The sequence below is a fragment of the Notolepis coatsorum genome, assembly GCF_963971535.1.
Source record: "Notolepis coatsorum genome assembly, chromosome: 11".
In the NCBI taxonomy this organism is placed as follows: domain Eukaryota; kingdom Metazoa; phylum Chordata; class Actinopteri; order Aulopiformes; family Paralepididae; genus Notolepis; species Notolepis coatsorum.
In genome coordinates this window covers 80,536,111-80,561,462 of record NC_140175.1, presented here as the reverse complement: position 1 = coordinate 80,561,462, position 25,352 = coordinate 80,536,111, and the positions used below count along the sequence as shown (strand labels likewise).

The 25,352-nt window shown below is 41.0% G+C and overlaps 1 protein-coding gene across 1 annotated transcript in view; it reads left to right on the top strand.

The window, feature by feature from the left end:
- Window positions 1–5,641: 5,641 nt before the first annotated feature.
- pole3 (polymerase (DNA directed), epsilon 3 (p17 subunit)) overlaps window positions 5,642–25,352 on the top strand; it is a 28,624-nt gene continuing 8,913 nt past the window's right edge. The window contains exons 1-2 of the mRNA XM_084324239.1: window positions 5,642–6,086; window positions 15,072–15,157. Of these exons, the coding sequence (XP_084180365.1) occupies window positions 6,021–6,086; window positions 15,072–15,157 (152 nt within the window). The 5' untranslated portion in view covers window positions 5,642–6,020. The remainder of the gene's footprint in view (window positions 6,087–15,071; window positions 15,158–25,352) is intronic.

The window sequence follows — 25,352 nt, the reverse complement described above, 5'->3', positions numbered from 1 at the left end:
CAATATTGTCACAAGGAAAGACGAAATTATCTACCTGGGTTCCATCCTAGAGGCATCCAATGTAATAAAAAAAAGTCAACCAACGAACTAGATTCTTGTACCGGATCTCCTCTCTGGTAAACAAGAATACCCTGAAGACTCTGGCAGGAGCACTCATTCAAGGGTACTACGACTATGCTTGCACCTCATGGTACCAAAGCACCTCAAAGGCGCTAAAAACAAGATTACAAACATCACAAAACAAACTGGTCAGACTACTACTTGACCTTACCCCCAGAACCCACCTCACCCCTGCCCACTTTGACAACCTAGGATGGCTTAGAGTAGACGACAGAGTACAGCAACTTGCAATGGGCCTGGTCTACAAGATACACTATACGACTAAGGTACCCATGTACATGTCGAAATACTTCCCAAAGGTCAGTGAATACCACAACCACTACACCAGAGGAAGCTCAACAAATCATGTTAAACCCAGATTCGGCTCAAACAAGGGACTAAACACGTTTCGCAATTATGCCACATCAATGTGGAACGCCCTACCCAAAGCTGTAAAGGAATGTGAATCCCTACCCACATTCAAAACCGCTCTTAAAGAGCACCTACGGGAGGCTGCAATTCGAAACTGGCCACCGTAAATGCCCAAACCCCCCACCACCTCCTAATAGACAGTCTCTCCCCGTCGTATGTATATTTCTCTCCCACCCACCCACCCACCCCCTCCAAATGTAAAGTCTCCTCCCCGCCGTATGTATATTTCTCTCCCACCCACCCACCCCCTCCAAATGTACAGTCTCCTCCCCACCGTATGTATATTTCTCTCCCACCCACCCCCTCCTAATGTACAGTCCCCTCCCCATCATATGTATATACTCTGTCAGGATCTATGGGTAACAGTGCTGTATATTTGAATACCGTTTATGTCACAAATGTATCAGTACTGAATACCTGTATGTCCCTATGCCATAAATGTCATGTATGTTGTGTATGTCATAAATGTCAATATGAATTGAAAATGGGGGACCCTGATGTAAACAAGACAAACGTCTTTCTCTGGTCTGCATCCCCTTAACAATTGTGTGTATTGAGCCGTACTGTATTGTACCCATTCTGCAATCTGTTAAATAAAGTTTTCATTCATTCATTCGTTCATTCATTCATTCATTCATTCATTCATTCATTCATTCATTCATTCATTCATTCATTCATTCATTCATTCATGCTATCAGGCTGCAAGCTAGCCTAGTTTAGCACAAATTAAGATATCTTCTTGTCTGACTCTGGAGAAGCATATTTCCCATGATATAGGCATGCCCCTTTAACAAAGATCCTTTCAGATGGAGGTCCCTCAGACTAAATCATCCAGTCTGTGGCCTAATTTAATGTCATTTCCAGGTCCTTGACATGGCAAAGGTTGGGAACCACTGGTATAAATAGAGCTGTTTGGATTTGATTAATTAATTAATTGATTAGATTTGTCCACATGGAACTACAGAACTGATTCTAGCTGTAATGTTAACGTTTATTCCTTCAAGTATGCAGTTATAATTGTACTCATGCCAACACAACACTAACTCACTCTTGTATCTGACACTTGATATTAACAAGCAAAACATATAACACATTTTTGAGAGTAACATTACATTCTTTTGAATTCTCGTAGGTGTCAAAGGTTGTACTTTAGTTCCGTTACTATGGCCCTGAGCCTGTATTATCCCACAGGCATTACTGACACCTGCTGTTGCCTTATGGAACAATGTCACTTGAAGGATATGTTTCACTTTCTTTTTTTGTATTGTAAACATAGCCTACAAAAAGATCAAAACCTACAATGCATTTCTTCTACTTACAAATTGGTCCAACCAGCCAACACCAGATTAAAGCTCAGATCCAGAAGTCATAGAACGAACTCTGGTGCAGTGTGTTATACGGTCTGGACCATGTATACTATCATCACTATTACTACTGTCTGATTTAATCCTGCTCTTTGTTAGGTATTAATACTGTAGCTATGCGGAGATTAGAGCTCTTTGTTAGGTTTTAATACTGTAGCTACGTGGATATTAGATCTCTTGTGAAAATCCCACTTGCTTACTTGTTAGGAATTTGTTAACTTGGGTTTGACCTAACTTAAGATTGGGGCTGGAAGCTAAATCTGTTCATGAAGGAACTGGCTTCTTAGATCGGGGGAAATGGGTGTTTTTCTAAGGAAGGTGGTAATTTTAGGATTATCGGAGCTTGAGCTGCATTTTAAATAATAGAAGTAATATATCCCTTAAAACGGTCTGATAGTGGGTTTAAATATTTAGGGATCTTTATTACTAAGTCTTTCCCTCTTCTTTTCAAGAACATTTTTGTCCCACTATTAGAACAATGCAAGGAATATTTTAATATTTTTAGACGTTGGCGGGTTGTATCAATCTCATCAAGATGGTCGTCTTACCAACATTTTTATATCTCTTATATATATATAAACCGCGGCACTTAAGAAGTAGTATCTCCAACAGCCTAAGATCAGGGGTAGGATGGCTCTCCCTAATTTTCTTAAGTATTATTGGGTATGCAATATACAAAAACGTCTCTATTGGTCTAGTTTAAATACACAAAAGGAGAACCCTCTCTGGGCTCAAATGGAAATGTTTTTTCCCAGCATTCTCTTTACTCCTTGATATACCGTTTGTCCCCAATGTCAGCTCCATTCCCACTGTTACGCACACACTATAGATTTGGACTCAATTTAGGAGGCACTTTGGTCAGTCTTTCGCAACCACTTGTTCAAACCATCATGCACAGTCCCCCCCCCCCCCCTCAATCAATCAATCAATCAATCAATCAATCAATCAATCAATCAATCAATCAACCTTTCACAACTGGCTTGAGAAGGGAATCAGAACTGTTGATGATCTGTATAGCAAAGGGATATTCTCTTCCTCTGCAGAGCTGTCAGAAATATTTTATTTACCTATAGGTCCCATTTTTTTATTTCTATTTTTCGCTATTTGCAAATTAGGCATTTTGTACAGAAGCAATTCCCGGAAATCCTAACCGCCACCCTCCTTCTCAAATAGATTATTTTCTTTCCTTAAATCCTAATGTTAAGGGCCTAGTCTCAAACATACATGAGAAAATGTATTCTATCCAACCTGAATCTCTTACAGTAATAATATCAAAGTTGCTTGGGAGCAGGACCTGGGAGTGGAGCTGACAGATGAGGAGTGGGACACTGCCCTAGAGCTGGTACACACTTCCTCGGTATGTGAGAGGAGTGGGACACTGCCCTAGAGCTGGTACACACTTCCTCGGTATGTGAGAGGCACGATCTAATACAATGTAAGATTCTACACCGTGTGCACTACACCAATGCTAGATTAGCTCAAATATTCCCTGGCACAAGCAATACGTGTAACAGCTGCAAACAATCACCCGCTGACGGCTGACCTCATTCACATGTTTTGGACCTGTCCTCATTTATTTGATTTCTGGTCAGACATAGTTAAATCCTTTGGAGATATATCTGGTGTGGACATCCCACCCAACCCTCGTACAGCCTTATTTGGAATATCTCCAGACACCAATAGGCCTACTCCTTTGTACCTTAATAATATAATTTTACCTCTCTTTTGGCAAGACTTCTCATATACTTCTCAAATGGAAGCATGTTTCTCCTCCCACCCACAATGGATGGATTAAAGATGTACTACATTGTATCAGACTGGAAAAGATTAGGTTCTCTTTAAAGGGTTAATTGAAAAACTTCAATAAGACATGGATGTCTTGATTATGTGAAGACTAATGGTTCAGTGGTTCCGGAAGACAATGATAACTAATTCACAGAAGGAGTGCCATGCACGTGGCCACAAACACACGCACGCACGCACGCACGCACGCACACACACACACACACACACACACACACACACACACACACACACACACACACACACACACACACACACACACACACACACACACACACACACACACACACACACACACACACACACACACACACACACACACACACACACACACACACACACACACACACACACACACACACACACACACACACACACACACACACACACACACACACACACACACACACACACACACACTATGTTTTTTCAGTTTTGTTTTGATTGATTATTGCCCCCCCCCCCTTTTTGTGTTTTGTTTTGTTTTGTTTTGTTTTGTTTTGTTTTGTTTTGTTTTGTTTTGTTGTGTTTCTTTTTATATAGTTCCTTTTGTACTCTACCTGTATTTTCTGATGTAGGAGGGCCGGTGGGAGGGATGAGAGGGGGATTGGGAACTGGATTGTCACTGGAAATAATTGGAAAACCCAATAAGAGATTTACAAAAATAAATATATATATCCCAGGAAGAGCATCACCTGATCAATAATTAGGTGAGTGTGGGTGTGTGCACTATTACAGCTCAATTAAATCATAAAGTAGCAGTCCCTACAAGATAAGGTATTGCTATGTTTCATCTATATATGTAATTAACACAACATAAGGATTCAATGTCCCAGATGACATCACTAGTAGTGGCCAATGCAATTTCCCCATTAACCCCACATGCAAGGACAGAATTACTGGTAAACAGGGAAGGAAGACACCATGCACATTAGGGGGGGGGGGCACCATTATACTACCTGCTTAGTCGCAGGTAAAACAATATATATATTTATACATTTATATATTTATTATATAAGAACCTTGAGTTATTATAGGAAGTTGCACTGAGTATTAATCTAATCTCATTAATCAAATTTTACATTCACAACACTAATGAGGTGTTTGTAGGGTATATGGTGTTTAGGGTTAGGGAGTTTGTTCAGAATCCACTGAGATGTTATAAGTGCCAAGAGTTTGGGCATATAGCCATTACGTGTAGGAAGAAGCAGAGGTGTGCAAGATGTAGTGGGGAACATGACTATGGGAAGTGTGGAGAGGGAGTGGGGCCGACGTGTTGTAGTTGTGGTGGGGAGCATAGTGTAGCGTATAGGGGTTGTGAGGTGATGAAAAGAGAGGTAGTGGTTCAAAAGGTGAGAAGGGAAGGTAGGATCTCATATGCAGAGGCGGCTAGGAGGGTAGGACAGGGAAATCATAAGGAACAGGGGTTTAGAGAATGGCATTTGGCAGAAAGGGCAGTACAGGAGGATAAAGAGAGGGTGTGGGAGGAGAAATTGAATGTTGTGGCCTTTGTGGCAGGAGTAGTTAATGCTACGGCTTTGGTTAAGGGCAGAACGGAGAGGATTAAAGTGATTGTTAGAGTGGCAGTTCAACACTTGGGCATGGATGGTCTGACATGGGGGAAGTGGTTAGAGAATTAGAGAAGGGGATTGTGAATAACCAAGAAGTCCAGAGTCAGCCCATAGGAGGCGAGGAGTGTCTCACAGAGGGGGGCTCAGTCAGGGAGGAGCAGCATTAGCTGCACTTCATGATGGGGAAGGAAAATGGACATTGTAGGAGATAAAGGATTCCAGAAGATGGCGGTAAATGCCCCAATCAGATGGTGGCCGACAGCCGTAAAAGAAGAAGAAGAAGAAGAAGAAGAAGGTCTGTGTGTCGGATGTCAAAGTTGAGAGGTGATGGACGCATCACGTGATCGGAAGTGTCGCAGTAGTTCGCGGGAAACGTCCCAAAACAAATCCCTCCTGTTACTCCTCACCAAGCTTTGTTATCCATACCACTCGATAACTGACGTTAGTTTGTTGTCGTTATTGTCTATTTTAGACTCCGTTAAATAACCGAGACAACGGGAGTTTTTCTAGCGTGTGTCACAAGAGGCGAGTCTCTGGTATCATTTCGCAAGGACAGCTCAGAATACACGGGAGGGACTACTATTAACGCTAGCTTCTTTAGCTAGCAGCTAGCTGAGGTGATCGTACCAAGTACACAGAGGGAACGTGTCTAGCGTCAGTTAGCTCACAGTAGTGTTCACACACCAACAGTGACACCGGATACCCGCTAGCCGAGCTCTAACGGAACGTTACCGGCTGTTAAGCTGACATCATGGCGGAGAGACCGGAGGACCTCAATCTCCCCAACGCGGTCATCACTCGCATCATCAAAGAGGCGGTGAGTGACGAGAGAGGTTGTCGCCTAGAGCCTCCCGACCTGTTGTTATGGAAGGACTCAAGGAGTGAATGGATGAATGAAAACTTTATTTAACAGATTGCAGAATGGGTACAATACAGTACGGCTCAATACACACAATTGTTAAGGGGATGCAGACCAGAGAAAGACGTTTGTCTTGTTTACATCAGGGTCCCCCATTTTCAATTCATATCGACATTTATAACATACACAACATACATGACATTTATGGCATAGGGACATATAGGTATTTAGTACTGATACATTTGTGACATAAACGGTATTCAAATATACAGTACTGTTACCCATAGATCCTGACAGAGTATATACATATGATGGGAGAACCCATAGATGCACCCATGGGCTAAGCTAATGGTATAAAGGTGTGATTGTTAGGGAGAGAGATGAGTGGAGTGGAGCAGAGAAAGAGATTGAATGGAGCAGAGATTGATGGGTGAATGGAGCAGAGAGAGATGGGTGAATGCAGCAGAGAGAGATGGGTGAATGCAGCAGAGAGAGATGGGTGAATGGAGCAGAGAGAGATGGGTGAATGGAGCAGAGAGAGATGGGTGAATGGAGCAGAGAGAGATGGGTGAATGGAGCAGAGAGAGATGGGTGAATGGAGCAGAGAGAGATAGGTGAATGGAGCAGAGAGAGATGGGTGAATGGAGCAGAGAGAGATGGGTGAATGGAGCAGAGAGAGAAGGGTGAATGGAGCAGAGAGAGATAGGTGAATGGAGCAGAGAGAGATTGAATGGAGCAGAGAGAGATAGGTGAATGAAGCAGAGATGGAGATGATTCAGAATGTCTAGTATCAGAGTCCTTTCTCATACTAGCTCTGGATATTTAGCTACAAACCTATGCAAAGTCGATGGGGTTGAGCGCCTGTATGTACAACATTATACTGCGTCAACTTGTATAATGTGCACTGGCTGCACTCACTGGATCAGTGAGCCTCAAGCAAGCCAGAGCGGAGCTCAACCCCCATGGACTTCATTGGTTTGTAGCTAACTAGCCGAAGCTAGTATGAGGAACAGCATGGATTGAGCTGAGAAACGACCAAATCAACATTATCATTATGGTTGGGTATCATTTAACATTTTCTAAAAACCCATACTTTATAACTATGCTGGTTTCATAAACAGTGCCAAAATCCATACTAATGTGTCAATATGCATCTGGTGAATGTCATCATCTCTCTTGTTCTATCAGAGCCGTCGTTACATCCGTAACTCTCCCTATGTTCCCTCTGACCTGCCTCTTAAAACCAGCTAAATGTACCTATATAGTATGCCATGTTAAAGCACCATGAGACTACGTTGTATTTTACAGTGTGCTCTATAAATAAAATCATTATTTTGATGCTCATTTCGGTGTTGCACGTGATGTTTCTTAATTGTGCACTGTTGAGTCCGAGCTTGAAACACAATAATTTTATTTCCTGCAATGCCCCTGTATTGTTGTGTAATATTTGACAAATAAAGAACTTGAACTTGATTGGGTCCGGGTAGCATCGACCATGTTGGAACGGCTTCTCTGTTACAGTGGGTGACCATATTGTTTCTGTGACAAAATGGCAACCAATGTAATAAAAAAAAGTCAACCAACAAACAAGATTCTTGTACCGGATCTCCTCTCTGGTAAACAAGAATACCCTGAAGACTCTTAACAGGAGCACTCATTCAAGGGTACTATTGCACCTCATGGTACCAAAGCACCTCAAAGGCCCTGAAAACAAGACTACAAACATCACAAAACAAACTGGTCAGACTACTGCTTGACCTTACTCCTAAAACCCACCTCACCCCTGCCAGGGGAGGAAATTAGGCCACTTTACTCGCCAAATGCGAGTATTTTTTACGTTTGGCGAGTGATTCATGAAGACCACTCGCCAGTATACAAAAAAAAACAACATTCTGCAATCACTGCACTGGCAAACGGTGCGCGTCTTCTGAGTGCTCGCTTTAGTTGACAGTGCCACGAGAGCACTGCACAAGACCACCCGCGGACATATAATGTTTAATAAAAGTTTGCGCAGTACTGGCCATCCCGCGGACATATAATGATAAAAGTCCTGCGTTACTAGGCTAGCCATCAGGAGCACTCTCAAACGGATAACGTTAAACACAGCAGAAGATGGAAAACAGACAGACTGACCAACGGGGAACTGCATCCAACCCTAGTACAACCCTCGAGTATAAGTTACTAAGGACACATTTAAATCACAGAGGTGTAATGTTAGTCTACTGGAAATGTATACAGTGGTTAGCTTCTAGTTTTAGCGATAGCTGCTTGCTAGCTAACGTTAGCCCCGTGTGCTCAAAGCAGCCAGCTAGGTGTATCTGTTATGACTATAATGTTTCCAAAAAAGCACCGGACTACGACGTAAGGTTAGACATTTTATTTCATGCTCAAAAGCCCCTGGCTTGCACATCGCAGTCACGAAAGGGGCTAGCTAAGCTCAACCAGTGCACTGTGTACAACCGTGTACAACAGCACACCAACCCAACTGACGTTATCACAACACTTGACGGTACTGTCGTAAGACCACCGTGCTGTCTTAAAGGCACAGTGTGCCTACCCAGATGCATACACAACATTGACGAGGCTTGACAACCGAGGTTCAAAGTTAACTTGATTGATTGAAAACTTTATTAACAGATTGCAGAATGGGTACAATACAGTACGGCATTTTCAATTCATCATAACATATGACATACAGATAGACTACTGCTACATCTATATATTTCACATCTATCTATACACTTCACAACAACTAAGCAATTCGAAACTGGCCCCTACAAATGTCCTAACCTAGTTGTACAGTAAATGACCAAGTAAGGCTTTGTCAATATTCCAATGTACAGTGTAAAATGTGTGTGTGTCCCCTACCCATCCCCCCCCCCCCCCCCCCCCCCCCCCCACCTCCAATGTACAGCCCTCACCCAACCCACCCAACCCCACCCCACCCAACCAACCTCCTCCAATGTACAGTTTCTATGCCAAATGTATATACACTCCTTTTCTGGACACTTTTGTATCACAAACAGTACTGTATTTGCAAATCTGATATGTCATAAATGTATAGATGTAGCAGTACTGTCTATCTGTATGTCATGTATGTCATATATGTTATGATGAATTGAAAATGGGGGACCCTGATGTAAACAAGACGAAAGTCTTTCTCTGGTCTGCATCCCCTTAACAATTGTATGTACTGAGCTGTACTGTACTGTACCCATTCTGCAATCTGTTAATAAACTTTTCAATCAATCAATCAAACATACTTCGGTTTTTTTCTTTCACTGCCCAACCCAGTCCAACCCAGCATCTTTCACTGCCCAGTTCAGCCCAACCCAGTCCAGAATAGATACCTCTTTCATGTTAATATGTTTTATGCTAATATTGTGAAGAGTAGAGATTAATGTTTTATGCTAATACATATTTTAAAGAGTAGAGACACGGTGTGATTATTTTACTATGATTGAAAATCTATTTAGACGAAGACATACAAAGAAGTAATTATCACAATTAGCGATTTTTTTTGTCTGGTAAAAAATCTGTTTGGCTGGTAAAAAAAATCAGATACTCGCCAGTTGGCTGGTAAGCCAAAAAGTTAGTTTCCTCCCCTGACCCCTGCCCATTTTGACAACCTAGGATGGCTTAGAGTAGACGACAGAGTACAGCAACTTGCAATGGGCCTGGTCTACAAGATACACTACACCACTAAGATACCCATGTATGTACATGTCGAAATACTTCCCAAAGGTCAGTGAATTCCACGACCACAACACCAGAGGGAGCTCCACAAATCATGTTCAACCCAGATTCGGCTCAAACAAGGGACTAAACACGTTTCGCAATTATGCCACAACAATGTGGAACGCCCTACCCACAGCCGTAAAATAATGTGAATCCCTACCCTACCCTCCTTCAAAACCTCTCAAAGAGCACCTACAGGAGGCCACAATTCGAAACTGGCCCCGGTAATTGTCCAAACCCACCCACACACCCAACCCAACCCCCTCCAATGTACAGTTTCTTCCCCCTCCAATGTATATATTTTCTTTTATGATCTCTGTCTTTAAACTACTGTATTGTAGGGCTGGGCGATATGACGATAATAGATATTATATAAATATCGGGTACAGTTCATTAACGATACACTTTTTTAACGTATCGTGGATATCGTGATGTTTTGCCCAAGAGGATTGTGTCGCGTCAATCTGGTCCACACCCGTTCAAACTTTTGAACAACGCCGCCCCCACACACACTACTGCATCAAAGTTACTACTTATTATTAACAAAGGCATTCGTTTTGTGGCATTAACGTTATATAGTTACACGTTAAATAACATCAGCGTATTTACCCAAACATAGCAATGTCCGATGACGACATAGATAGCAAGCATTACTGTTCATATCTCAGCCCGTGCTGAGTTGTGCGTGCCCATTCTGCGGTCTGTTAATAAAGTTTTCAATCAGACAGATGTATGGAAAGGCTTTTATTATAACATTCGTTGCAGTAAAATCATTATGCCTCGTTGTCATGCTGCGGTGCGCTGGTAATCACTCGTCGGCCGCGGGGAGCTGTTGTCGTCGTTGAGCTGAGCTCTCGTCAAAATCAATGGAGGACTTTCAGGAAAGTAGAAAACGCATAGCGCTTGCCGATTGGTGCTAAGAACAGCAGGGCGGGTGCAAGTGGTGTGACGTAATTGGCAGACTCGACTGTCAATCAAAATTATTCTGTTGCCGGCTGAATGATTGAATGAATGAAAACATTATTAACGATTGCAGAATGGGTACAATACAGTAGGGCTGGGCGATATGACCAAAAACGTTATCGCGATAAAATTATTTTCATATAATTCGATATAGATAATTATCGTCGATATAATGTCTGTCAAGTTTAATTAACTTCTTATGCTGCTGCGAATGTCTCGAGTCGAGTTGATGTCGTCATCAGTCCGTGCACGTTAGCAGTTAGCCGACAAGCGGAGTATCTCATGACAATGTAATAAATATGACACTAAAATACTCTCTTCCGCCACAATATATTGAAACGACGTCCACTGTATACCCCACACTACTATAAACGTGGCCTCAGAATTCACGCCACACACATACTCGGCACGTAAATATATAAAACAGCGCCGTGCAAGCTAGTTATCCTAGCCAGCCTGTTGTTTTTTAGTTTTTTTTTATTTATTTATATTTTTGCACAAATCTTTCCATTATTTACAGTATACCTTTTCACAGCATAATATGCAACATCCAAGATTCGCCTTTTTCATTTTTGTGACAACATACAAAACATGCAAGAGACTCATACAAATACACTAATAACTGACATGGAAATTAAAGAAGCACTTACAAAAAAAAAACATACTATACATTGTGCATATACATCCCTGATATATATATATATATATACGTCATACGTTACATGTAGACCGATCTACCTGCGAGCAGGTATGTGCTGCATCTTTTTTTTTTTTTTTTTTTTTACGTTTCAACTACGTATGTGTGTGTCTCCTATATACTTGTGTATCCCCCTATGTGTCAGTGAAAGCCTATATCTCAACTATGTGTATATGTAGGTGTATGTATGTCTATTTCCTATACATGAGTATGTGCATGTATGTGTGCCCCTGACGTGTATACCTTATCCTTGTGTATATGAGTGCGTGTAAACCTATTATGTACACATATGAATATGTGTATCCTAGATACTTGTATGTGGCTATATCTGCGCACATGTGAGTGTGATAGAGACAGTGACCGTTCCATAGACACACCATCCGGACATAAAATATATGTACATATATACATAATATATTATAGAGCACAAGTACCATCAGATCAAATCCCCTTTTTCATATTCATCCTTGACAATATTGTAATCCCATCTTGCCAGCCTGTTGTTTCTAAGCGAATGTCTCGAGTCGAGTTGATGTCGTCATCAGTCCGCGCACGTTAGCAGTTAGCCGACAAGCGGAGTATCTCATGACAATGTAATAAATATGACACTAAAATACTCTCTTCCGCCACAATATATTGAAACGACGTCCACTGTATACCCCACACTAGGGCTGGGCGATAAAACGATAACGATAACTATCGCGATAAATTATTTCCTCGAAATAAACATGAAACGTGGTCGCAAAGTTTCGATATATCGATTTTCCAAGCTTGGCTCCGTTCAGCCTCGGCTCAGCACACTCACTAACAACAACCAACGTTACGTGATGACGTGCTTACGCACAACAGCTAACAACCAATCAGTGAAGGAGATGGCCGAGAGCGAAGTAGACCCGGAAGGAGGTAGGACTCACTCAACAACAAGGCTTGCTAGGCTAATTAGCTTGCACGGCGATGTTTTATATATTTACGTGCCGAGTATGTGTGTGGCGTGAATTCTGAGGCCACGTTTATAGTAGTGGGGGTATACAGTGGACGTCGTTTCAATATATTGTGGCGGAAGAGAGTATTTTAGTGTCATATTTAGCACATTGTCATGGAATACACCGCTTAGATACAGCAGGCTGGCTAGGAGAACTAGCTTGCACGGCACTGTTTTATATATTTACGTGCCGAGTATGTGTGTGTTTTGAATTCTGAGGCCACGTTTATAGTAGTATGGGGTATACAGTTCGTTTCAATATATTGTGGCGGAAGAGAGTATTTTAGTGTCATATTTATTGTCATGAGATACTCCGCTTGTCGGCTAACTGCTAACGTGCGCGGACTGATGACGACATCAACTCGACTTGAGACATTCGCAGCAGCATAAGAAGTTAATTAAACTTGACAGACATTATATCGACGATAATTATCGATATCGAATTATATGAAATTTTTTTTATAATTTTATCGCGATAAGGTTTTTGGTCATATCGCCCAGCCCTACCCCACACTACTATAAACATGGCCTCAGAATTCACGCCACACACATACTCGGCACGTAAATATATAAAACAGCGCCGTGCAAGCTAGTTATCCTAGCCAGCCTTGTTTACTACTAGAGTCCTACCTCTCTACCCAGAGGTGCACCGCGGGTCTCCTTCACTGTCGGCCATCTCCTTCACTGATTGGTTGTTAGTGCGTGTGCTCATATCCAAGCTTGGAAAATCGATATATCGAAACTTTGCGACCACGTTTCATGTTTATTTCGAGGAAATAATTTATCGCGATAGTTATCGTTATCGTTTTATCGCCCAGCTCTACAATACAGTACAGCTCAATACAACAACAGTGGACTGGAGGATGAAGACCAGAAAAAGACTTTCGGCTTTTTTACATAAGGGTCCTCCATTTTCAATTCATCAAAACATTTAGAGACATACAAATATACAGTAGTTTCATAAAAATGCTAAAATGCTATTGATTGATTGATTGATTGATTGATTGATTGATTGATTTAAAACGTTATTAACATATTGCAGAATGGGTACAGTACAGCTCAATACATACAATTGTTAAGGGGATGCAGACCAGAGAAAGACTTTCGTCTTGTTTACATTTTCAATTAATCATATTTCATATCTAAATCATATAATATCTCATTGCTAAATATATGCAATATATAATCTAATAATCCAATAATCTAAATCTAATATATAATATAAAAATTCTAAATGCATGGGTATTTTATTTTGTCTTTAATGTTAGCTTGCAAACTCAAATACTGTCTTGGTAAGCCTCATAATGAATTGTTTGGGGGGAAAAAGAAAAACATCGTGATGTCTGATGTGTATCGCCGAAAGGTCAGAAAATATCGTGATATCATATTTAGGCCATATCGCCCAGCCCTGTATTGTATATCTTGTATGTCATAAATGTAACAGTACTGTATATCTGTATGTCATAAATGTCATGATGAATTGAAAATGGGGGACCCTGATGTAAACAAGACAAAAGTCTTTCTCTGGTCATCCCCTTAACACTTTGAGTGCCAGCCACGAGAAATCTCGTTAGTTCATGCCATGCGTTGAGTGCCAAGAACGAGAAATCTTGTTATTTAATCGTTATTTTTTTTATTATCGATTTCCATTCATTTTTCATCAATCTAGCCTCACGTTACCAGTGGGGATCTATCTGAGCTCGAACAGGGAAAATACCGCCCCTATCATCTCTCCGGATGGTATTGCACCCATTGGATTGGACTGAATGAAATGGATGGGAAAAAAGAGTCCGGAATCCAGTACCCAGTGTTGGATCAATAAACGCGATCGATATTTGGAATGGCGATCAGGAATTGGAATAATCTTTTTGGAGAACATCTGATCTGAGGTAAGGAATCTATTTGACCAGTCTTGGGATAATCAGAGTTTTTTTTTCACATATCTCAGCGTGTCCCATATGTGTGTGAGTGTGTGTGTGCTGATCAGGAAATAGATAAACGATTTTTCAGCCCGCTTTTCTATCGTGCATAAGTACACATATACTATCGATAATCTAGCGTTTATTTGAAAACGATTCATGAATAGGCTGAAAAATGACAACGTGTTTTGTGTATTCCACTAAAGCGTGATTCCTGCAGAATCACTTTTTTTTCTGGAAGTTTAAAAAAAAACGAGTGTTTTTCAAAATGGTATAACACGGAAATGTACTTATAAAAAAAATCCGTTTCGACAATGTTGACTGCAAACAAGTCATTGATAAGTGATGGGCGTATTAGACACAGCCATAATTTAAGATATAGTTTATGCGTTCGCAAATGTGCTCGCCCTCCCACTACAGCGTTGGCACTCAAGCGCTAAATCGTGCGCCCCCTGCTGGCACTCAAAGTGTTAACAATTGTGTGTATTGAGCCGTACTGTATTGTTGTACCCATTCTGCAATCTGTTTAATAAAGTTTTCAATCAATCAATTCTCCAGGCCAAACCCTAATCACCATTGCTACTGTAAGTAAGAAATTGTTCTATTGTCTTTTTAACCCTTTCCACACCATTTGTTGTCCACAGTTACCAGACGGGGTCAATGTGTCTAAGGAAGCGAGGAGAGCCATATCACAAGCCGCCAGTGTGTTTGTATTGTATGCAACGTCCTGGTAAGTGTTGCTGCCTCTTTTAGTTAACCCTTTCACTACCACACACTACAGAAGGTTAACCTTTCACTATCTATCACACTACAGACGGTTAACCTTATGTAGTGTGGTAGTGAAAGGGTTAACCTTCTGTAGTGAAAGGGTTAACCCTTTGTCGTGTGGCAGTGAAAGGGTTAACCATTTGGTAGTGTGGTAGTGCAGGGGTTCCCAAAGTGTTCAGGCCGCGACCTCCGAAATAACCACTATTAGAGGAGGTGGTTGAAACATGCAAACGTTCACACGCAATAATAATAAGCATTGGAGGCTATTAATCAGGTTTTATTCTATTTCGGACATCATCCATAAATGCATTGAATTGATTAACCTTTGGTTTATACCAGTCATGTTCATCACCCTCGTTTTCATCATCAGATAACAGTGCTTGAACAGATTGATGCATTTTCTCAAATTCATTCATCAAAACATCAAATGCTTGCAATTGCTCATTCACTTTTCCCACGCCTACGTCATCAAGTCCGTCAAACAGCGCATCCAACTCATTCTTGCGCCTAGTCAACACACCCAGCTTCGCCCTGGGACAAATGATCAATTTAACCAGCTCTCTCTCAGCCTCTTCTGCCTTTTCTCTTCATCAGACATTTTAATCCCAGTTACAATATCACAATAACGTGTGACAGTGATGCAATTCAACAATCCACAGATTCAGATTCCTCGGAATTCACATCCACAATCCACGCGTAAAGACACTTCAATTTATGCTTTAATGAAACACAATCCGTGCGCTCCGGTTAACCAAATACTAGTAGGGATGGGCGCAAGTAAACGATTACTCGATGTTTCAACTGCACTCAAGTGGTTTTTGAGGGTACTCTATTTTTATTTATTTGTTGTTTTTATTTGGTTACTTACCACCAAGTACGTCCATCTAAAGTGCTTGTTTTTGCCACTGAAACAAAAATCTTGCTCTGAAATCTCACTCTGAGATCCCGCAAGGTGTAAGTTGTTGCAGGAAGACGACAATGGAAGCTGTGGAGCATGAGCGTAATGAGGATTCCACTGTCATTCAATAATTGTTAATCTCATCAGTGTCAGTGAACCGATAAGCATGTTTGTTCCAAGATATACAATTTCTTCTGTTCAACCACAACCCAAAATCATCCAAAATGTAACAGTTAGGTATTGAAAGAAAGTATAATAATAATAATAATAATAATAATATCTTTGATTTATATAGCGCCTTTCATGAGACCCAAGGCGCTTAACACATTAACTGCCACGGAGTTTGCCCGTCTCATACCACTCTCTGCCACCACTCTAAGCCTATGGAGATGTTTACCTTCTTTGCAGGGCTATAACTTTTTAAATTGTATTGCTAAATTGACTACTATGGCTCATTCAACATCGATTATCTATCGTTCAGGATGTAGGAACGTTATACTTTTTCATTCATAGATTCATACGAAAATACTGTCTAGAATATAAATATGTTTTTATCGTTTTCTGCAGTAATTCCTAGAACGTGAGTTATAGGCATAAACGCATATATAGATTATCAACTGCCGTTTGTTGCCAATACACGCTATATAAGAAATTTCTTCCGGTTTAGCGCAATATGTAGCGCACGCATTTGGCAATAGCTCCGCTCCCGTTATCGTTAATTTAGTTTAAAAACCTTATTTGGACAATACCAAAAGAGATTGGACCACATCGTATGTATTGATAAGACCTTCTACTAACTATATCAAAAGACAACATGGTTAAGGATAGGGAAAAGACGGTAAAGAAACAAGAAACGGCAACTTCAGCGGCGCAGATTGAAACACGTTCGAGAAGAAACGTTCAAGGCGACGCCGCCACAGATCCGTTGGCGACAAGCCCAGACGAGGAGAATAAAGAGGAGAATACACCGAGACTAGGGCTGCAACTAATGACTAATTTGGTAGTCGACTAATCTGCCGATTATTTTTTCGATTAGTCGACTAATCGAAAACCAATGTAAACAACAACAAAAAAAATAAAAAAGGATGTTTTTTTTTTTTTTAATTACCTATCTTTGTGAAAGTGGCTTCTCAGCTCTGGTCCAGCTGAAGACAGAGCAGAGGAACAGATTGGACATTGAGCATGACCTCAGAGTTGCTTGTCTACCATCACCCCAGACTTTGAGACTCTTGTCAGGACCAAACAACAACATCATAACATGATGATCCCATAGCAAATTAAAATAATGACTCATGAAACATTTGAATTTGGATCTTTAAGCCACTTTAAATGAAAATGTATTTGAAGAACAATACAGCAATCACTCATAACAAGATAAATAAATTAAATAATACAAATTAAAGTGGAAGTGTACTTTAAATAACTTTTGTTTGCTGTGTGTGAGAGGAGTCCGTGTGTGTGTGTATGTGTGTGTGTCTTACTCTGATCGCTGTGTGAGTGAGAGGAGTGTGTGTACTGTGTAATTTGTGTGTGTCTTACTCTGATCGCTGTGTGAGTGAGAGGTGTGTACTGTGTAATTTGTGTATGTGTGTGTGTCTTACTCTGATCGCTGTGTGTGAGTGAGAGGAGTGTGAATGTGTGTGTGTCTTACTCTGATCGCTGTGTGTGAGAGAGAGGAGTGTGAATGTGTGTGTGTCTTACTCTGATCGCTGTGTGTGAGTGAGAGGAGTGTGTATGTGTGTGTGTCTTACTCTGATCGCTGTGTGTGAGTGAGAGGAGTGTGTATGTGTGTGTCTTACTCTGATCGCTGTGTGTGAGTGAGAGGAGTGCGTGTGTAATGTATTGTGTGTCTAGTCTGATCATCATCTCCTGCAGGGGAACAATGTTTTCAATGTCCAAAATTTGCTATGGGATCATCATGTTATGATGTTGTCTGGAACCCTGAGAAGCCACTCTCACAAAGATAGGTAGTGCAAAAAAAAAAAATTAAATAAAGTTTTTTTTTTTTTTTTTTTTTTTTTTTAATGACTAATCGACGCAACAATTTCTCGTCAACGATTTTTTATAATCGACGTCGTCGATTATGTCGACTAATCGTTGCAGCCCTAACCGAGACCATCGACTATTGTCCCCGACAGGGAGACAATAGTTGTCAACATAACAGGAGCGACAGGAACAAGCTCCGTGAGAGATATAGCAGTTGATTTTGAGAAGATAATAGCAGACAAATCCATCGGCATCGTCACTGCACCTATACCACCAACTGACACAAGCAGTACAATCACACCACCCGATTTCAACTCATTGACTAACCTGATGAAAGAACAGATGGTCGCTTTCAGATTACACATCGAGGAACTCAAAGATGAATTCAAAGCACACGTCGATGCTAAACTCGAACACATCGATGCTAAATTAGAAGAAGTTAAGAAAGCGGTCGCTGTACAGTCCGAGCGAATCACGACAGTGGAGAATACGGTGACAGATATTACACGGGCAGTCAAAGTGAACGAGAACACCATCTGCATTGGCATGACAGAGGTGACAAAAGAGATAGAAAGGGTGGAAGAAGCATGCCGGAGGAAAATACAAGAGGTTAAAGATGAAGCGATGGAGAGGCTACTCGAAACCCAGCGCTACCACAGGCGAAATAACATCCGCATTGTAGGACTTGATGAAGCAGTCAATTGCGCAGACGACAACTTTCCAACAGTGCTATCAGTGATTTTGGGTAACAACTTTCTAAACACAGTACCGAAAGTGGACCAAGCTTACAGAATCGGTTCTCGGGAGCAAAGAAACAACGGGCCAAGAGTCATCATTGTTACTCTGCGGAAGACATCAATAAGAGATGACATCATCAAAATTGCTCGCATCCAACGTGGGAAGCTGAAACATGGTGAACATTCAATATTTATCTACGAAGATCTAAGCAAAGACGCCATCGCTCGACGTCTACCATACAAGGAGGTGATGCAAAAATTGTTCAAGTCTGGCCTCAGACCAAGGCTAACATACCCGGCGCTGTTATCGATCGTGGGCAGGGACGGCCGTAGGATTGGATTACACACACCTGAAGAGGCTGAGGAATATTGGAATCGATATGGAGCAGATCCCCCAAGGCAGAACGACACTGTCTGAAAACAGATAAGCCGATTCATCTCCCTCTTTCTCTGTGTATATCAGTATTAGAATGTCTTTTATTGTGTTCATCAAAAGTAACAGAGGATATGCAGGCCATCTACACCAATGCGTATTGTGTATAATACGAGTCGTAATACATTATAATTTCAGACCTCTGGTCTCCGGGGAGACAAGAACATATCATTGGCAATAAGAACAATCTGGAATATTCTGGGTTTATCGCTCGACTGCCCTGGGTCACTTAGATCATTCTGGAACACAACAACAGTCTATACTAGTGTATTCTACAACCTTCTAGAATATAATGCACCATGACAACGAAGGCTTGCAACTCTAACATTAAACATCCGGTGTGTATAAACATAGCATATAATCACTTGACTGAAGTTCAATCAGACCTTAATAATACTTTAAAAATCAACCACACCTAAACGTATGAACACAACAAGGTTATTCTAACAATTTAAGTAATCACTCCACTGATGAAGAGACTGGCACATTGAAGCTATAAAAGGCTCTGTTTTTCTATTTTATCTAATCACTCAATTCGGTTCTAGTGGCTTCTCCACGTTGAGTATTATTCTATCTCTCACTCCTTATCTTTATCTTTTTTTTATTAATTCTATTTTTTTTCTCTTTCTTTTATCTTACATTGTTCTTTTCCATTGTTCTTCACATTAAGGTGTCAATATTTCTCTACAATCTTTTCCTTTTTCCTGATGTTTCCTACATATGTTAGTAGAGGGTTCAAATGAATATGTCGATGAAAGTTTATTCTCTTTTTTTTCATTTTTCACAATATTTCATTACAGTAAGGGAAGGTGCAAGACCAAAAGCGACATTCTATTGTATTAGAATGAAAATGTTAGATCCTATGGCAATTAGCATAGGAAGATTAGGATTACAATGCTCAGTTTGGGCAATCCGGTGGACTAAGGGAGAAAGTCATACGCGGAGGATGTGTTTTTGGAACACAGGCCTGTACGACTCTCTGGGTGAGGGGAAAATAGGGGATTTTTATTTGTATATATATATATGTTTTTAAGCTCGGCTCTCAACGGGACCTCAATAATTGGATGTACATCTATTGTAGCTTCGCACTCCAGAAGCATTACCAAAAACTACACAAAAACATGCATAGATTATGGCTAGTTTGAATATAATGATATGGAACACTGGTGGGATAAACAAACAACACAAACGCAAAAGCGTGCTCACACTGATGAAAAAAGAACATGTGGACGTGGCTACTAAGCGAAACGCACATTTTAGAGGAAGACATAGATACGTTAGCGGATAACACATACCATAATATTAGTCACTCTTCTTTTGGTACGAGAACTCGAGGTGTAGCCATAGTCGTCAGACGTAAATTAAATATCGAATTAAAAGGGGTATGGTCGGATGCTGAGGGGCGTATAACTATAGCTAGGATTGTACATAATAACAGGAAAATAGCGTTGGCAGCGGTATATGCCCCAAATTTGTACGAAGTGGGTTTCTTCACTTCACTAACCGTTGAAATGTTAAACCATCCCGAGTACTCATTTATAATAGGTGCGGATTTTAATGCCATTTGGAATCCAAGGATGGACAAATCTTACCTCGCCTTTTCCAGCGAACAAAAAAATTCATCTAAAGCATTAAAAGATTGGTCAAAGACTACAGGGGTAATTGATTTATGGCGTTCACTTAATCCCACGACCCAAAAGTACTCCTGTCGATCGACGAGACATAACACATTATCCAGAATTGATTATGTCTTTGCATCCCGAGACTATTTGATAAATATGAAGTGGAAATGATACCCAATTAGGGATGCCCCCCGGACCCCGGTTTTAAACGGGAACCGGTACTATATTAGAAAATACCGGAGTATTTATAAGCTCCGACGTCCTCGGTACTGCTATCGATACTCTAGAGAAATTATTATTATTATTATTATTATTATTATTTAAAAGTTGCGAACGATCTCTCCTCTCTCTGTCTCTGCACGAGAAGCGAGTCGCAGCGAGTCATTATTACACACACTCCTCGCGAGTCGCGCTACACATACATACGGGTACTCCTTAATGAAAGCGCTGTCAATAGTATGCAGCTGCAGCACGTCAGACCGCAGCGCTTACAAGCCCCGCACATACAAGCCCCGCACACCTGATGTGCTGCAGCTGGAAGCATCTCAGCGCTGTCTCCGTGCTGACGCGCGCTGCACACAGACACAGACAGCTCTGCATGGACTGAGTCGTGATGGCGGATAGAGCGAAGCGTTCACAAGTGCAACAAAACATTTGCCAGTAAGGGTGGCAATACGAGCAATCTATCAAAACATTTGTTTGCAAAACACTTAGTTTGCAGAAATGCGCCGTATTCGACTGCCTTGCGCGCAGTGGTCCATCTGCATCCACGTCCACTGCAGCCGGTAAGCCAAGATACGGAGTTTCCTAGGCTAATAACGAATTATTACAAATAGGCTAATAAACAAAATAATTGTTTAGCTACAAATACTACAATCTAAAAACTTTTTATAGATCGTCAAGCTGAGGTCAGCCACCAATGTGTCCCAGTGAGCCCACCACACATCCTCCCTCTACCTCCACCACCCAAAGTCCTTTCTCCCTAGCAGCTAGAGGAAAGATGACAGAGGATAGGGTGAACGAGTGTCACAGGGCTGTGACAAAGTTTGTTGTCAAAGGCCTGCACCCGTTCTCTACAGTGGAGTCCAAGGACTTTAGGTAACAACTAATCATTCAGTGTATATCGTTTTTGTTGTATACATAGTTGTCTAACTTGTCTGTTGTTGTTATAAGTTATTATTGAAGCAGCTATTCCCACCACTCCACACAAATTTACAATAATTCAATCATTTCTAATCTTTACTGTAGGGAGATGACCAATGCTCTCAACTGCAAATATAAAAATCATAAAAAAATTATCAAAAAGAACCGATAAGAGTATCGATAAAGTACCGAACCGTTAAGCAGTATCGATAGGAGTAGTAGTATCGATAAAATCCTAACGATACCCATCCCTATACCCAATGCGCTTTCAGATCACTGTTATTTAATCCTAAAAGCAACATTTGGTATACTATCTTCCCGGGCCCCAAGATGGCGTTTTAATACTATGCTGCTTAACAACAAGGAATTCATTACACAACTCAAAGAAGCTCTCACACAGTATTCCTACGGGAGAATGCAAACGCGGTGCAAGACCCCAGAGTAATATGAATGTCGGTAAAGGGTGTGATCAAGGATTTCACGGATAGATTTTCCTCCATATTGCGCAAAAATCAATGCACAAAACTGTCTGAACTGGAAACGCTTTACTCAACGTTATTTGGTTCTTTAAAATACAACAACTCAACTAGACTAGAAAATCAAGTTAACGTTCTAAAAACAGAGATCAATGCAGTATACAGACAAGAATCGGAGGTGCAGGTACGCAGCACAAGACAACAGCAGTATTTCCAAGGTTCTAAACCTAGTCACCTATTGGCCATGCGATTAAGAATTGGTGCAAAATTTGCAGATATGACTGCCATTAGAAAACAACAAGTACTTGTAACAGACCCCAAAATAATAAACGATACATTCAAAGAATTCTACTCCGACTTATATAATTCAGAAACGACCTTTGATCAAAACAAATTGGACACATATCTTAATCAAATTATTCTCCCTAAACTTTCGGAGGACGACGCTAAACAGTTAGAAGCACCGATCACATTAGAGGAACTCAAGAAGGCCATATCCGAAATGAAAAATGGTAAGGCTCCTGGAAGAGACGGTATCCCATCAGAAATGTACCTTTCTTGTTGGGACATATTTGGACCCTTATTACTAAATATGATCTTATACTCAGTCAAGGAGGGGAGCTTCCATAAACACCACAATATCGCACTCATTTCAGTCCTTCTCAAAAAAGACAAAGACCCCACCGAGTGCGGTAGTTACAGACCTTTAAGCCTCCTCGGAACCGATGTCAAACTGTACTCTAAGGTATTAGCCATCAGATTGCAAAAGCATATGACGTCTTTAGTTCATCAGGTCCAAACTGGCTTCATAAGAGGTCGCCTGATCAATGATAACATAAGACGAATACTGCACGTACTAGATGCAGACAAAGAGGACACCACACCTAAGGCGATGCTATCCCTGGATGCTATGAAAGCATTTGACAGGCTGGAATGGTCGTTTCTATGGGCAGTATTAGAAAGGATGGGGTTAGGAAAAGGATTCATTGATATGATTAAAGTATTATACAAGGACCCATCGGCCATGATTACAACAGGCACATTCATCTCCGAAATCTTTCCGGTATCACGCTCAGCCAGACAGGGTTGCCCTCTTAGTCCCGGACTATTCGATCTATCATTAGAGCCTTTAGCACAATATATAAGACAATCCCAATACATAGAACCAATCGTAATCAAGGGCACACAACATAAAATTAGTCTATATGCGGACGACGTAATATTGTTCATGCAAAGCCCCAACACCACATTGCCTCATCTACTCAAGTTGATGGAGAACTTTGGTGATTTATCGGGATTTAAAATAAATTGGCCGAAGTCGGCTTTCCTTCCACTTAACATCCATGCAAAAAAAGACACAACCCTCCCAGGTGCGATACCCATGGTAAAACATTTTAGATGCTTGGGTGTGGAAATATTTCCCACCATAAGACAAACGGTGAAGCACAATTACACAAAAATACAGAACAAAATCAAAGACGACCTGGACAGGTGGGCAAAACTTAAAAACTCAGTACAGGCAAGGGTATCAATAGTTAAGATGGATGTATTACCAAGAATCAACTTCATCAGCTCAATGCTACCGTTACCCCCTCCAGAGGGCTACTGGAAAAGATTACACTCCTCCACATACAAATTTATTTGGAATAACAAACCACCTCGCATAAAAAGATCCACCGCACAGAGAAATAAAGCAGACGGTGGCATGGCAGTTCCAGATTTTTTACAATATTTTAAGGCTTTCACATTAAGACCATTGACAATATGGTTTGATCCCCAGGCTTTGGTATCTTGGAGAGAATTGGAAGAAAACATAGTAGCCCCACAGAGACTGAAGGACATAGCACACACTAATCTTCCAATCAAGCACTGTGAGCGGAAATTTGGCCCCATAATTACCCATGCAATCCGAACATGGCGGGAAACACAAAAAAAATATCCTAACCCTCAAAAATGGCATAATCACACTCCCATATTCAATAACAATGCACTCTTAATGGGAAAACGTCCTATAAGATTCCCTATATGGGAAGAGCAAGGCATACACTCATTAGGGGATATTTTTAATAACCAGGGTTTCTGTAGTTATGGAGAAATATGCACAAAGTTTAACCTCACCGAGTCCACATGGCTTTTTTACATACAGTTACGCCTATGTTTGAAGTCTCACGGTGTTCCATTACACATACCAGTTGAACACCACAGATACCACAAATTTTTCTATGAAAGAGAAACATTGGGAGGTTTTGTATCAGGTTTTTATTATCAATTACTAACGTCCTCGTATGAAACCCTTCAACTAGACCCTGTCTGGAGGAGGGATATTCCAGACCTGGAAAGTGACTTTGATTGGCAAGAAGTATGGGCAAATGTCCGTCTTACATCAAGGAACCCGGACCATCAACAAATCAATCTTAACTATATTCACAGGACATACTTGACTCCTATAAGACTGAACAGAATGGGCCTGAAACAGGACTCAAAATGCTCCCAATGTACAAATGGAGACGAAGGGACATTTATGCACATGTATTGGGACTGCCCACCAGTTAAGGCATTCTGGAAAGATGTGACCCATCAATTATCAAAACTCGTATCTTGGAATATACCAGTACACCCCTCTGTATTGCTTTTGAATGATGTTTTTGAGTTTGCAGTAAATCCACAGCTAAAGAGATTGGTCTTATCGGGTATCACAGTAGCTAAAAAACTGATCGCATCACGCTGGTTTCAACCGGCAAAAATTTGCCGGAAAGTTTGGTCTCTTACATATCTCGATGTGATATATCAAGAAATATCTACAGCAAGAATTCTGGGTCTCAACGAATCCAAAATGTCAATGTGGGTAGAAGTGGTGGAGAG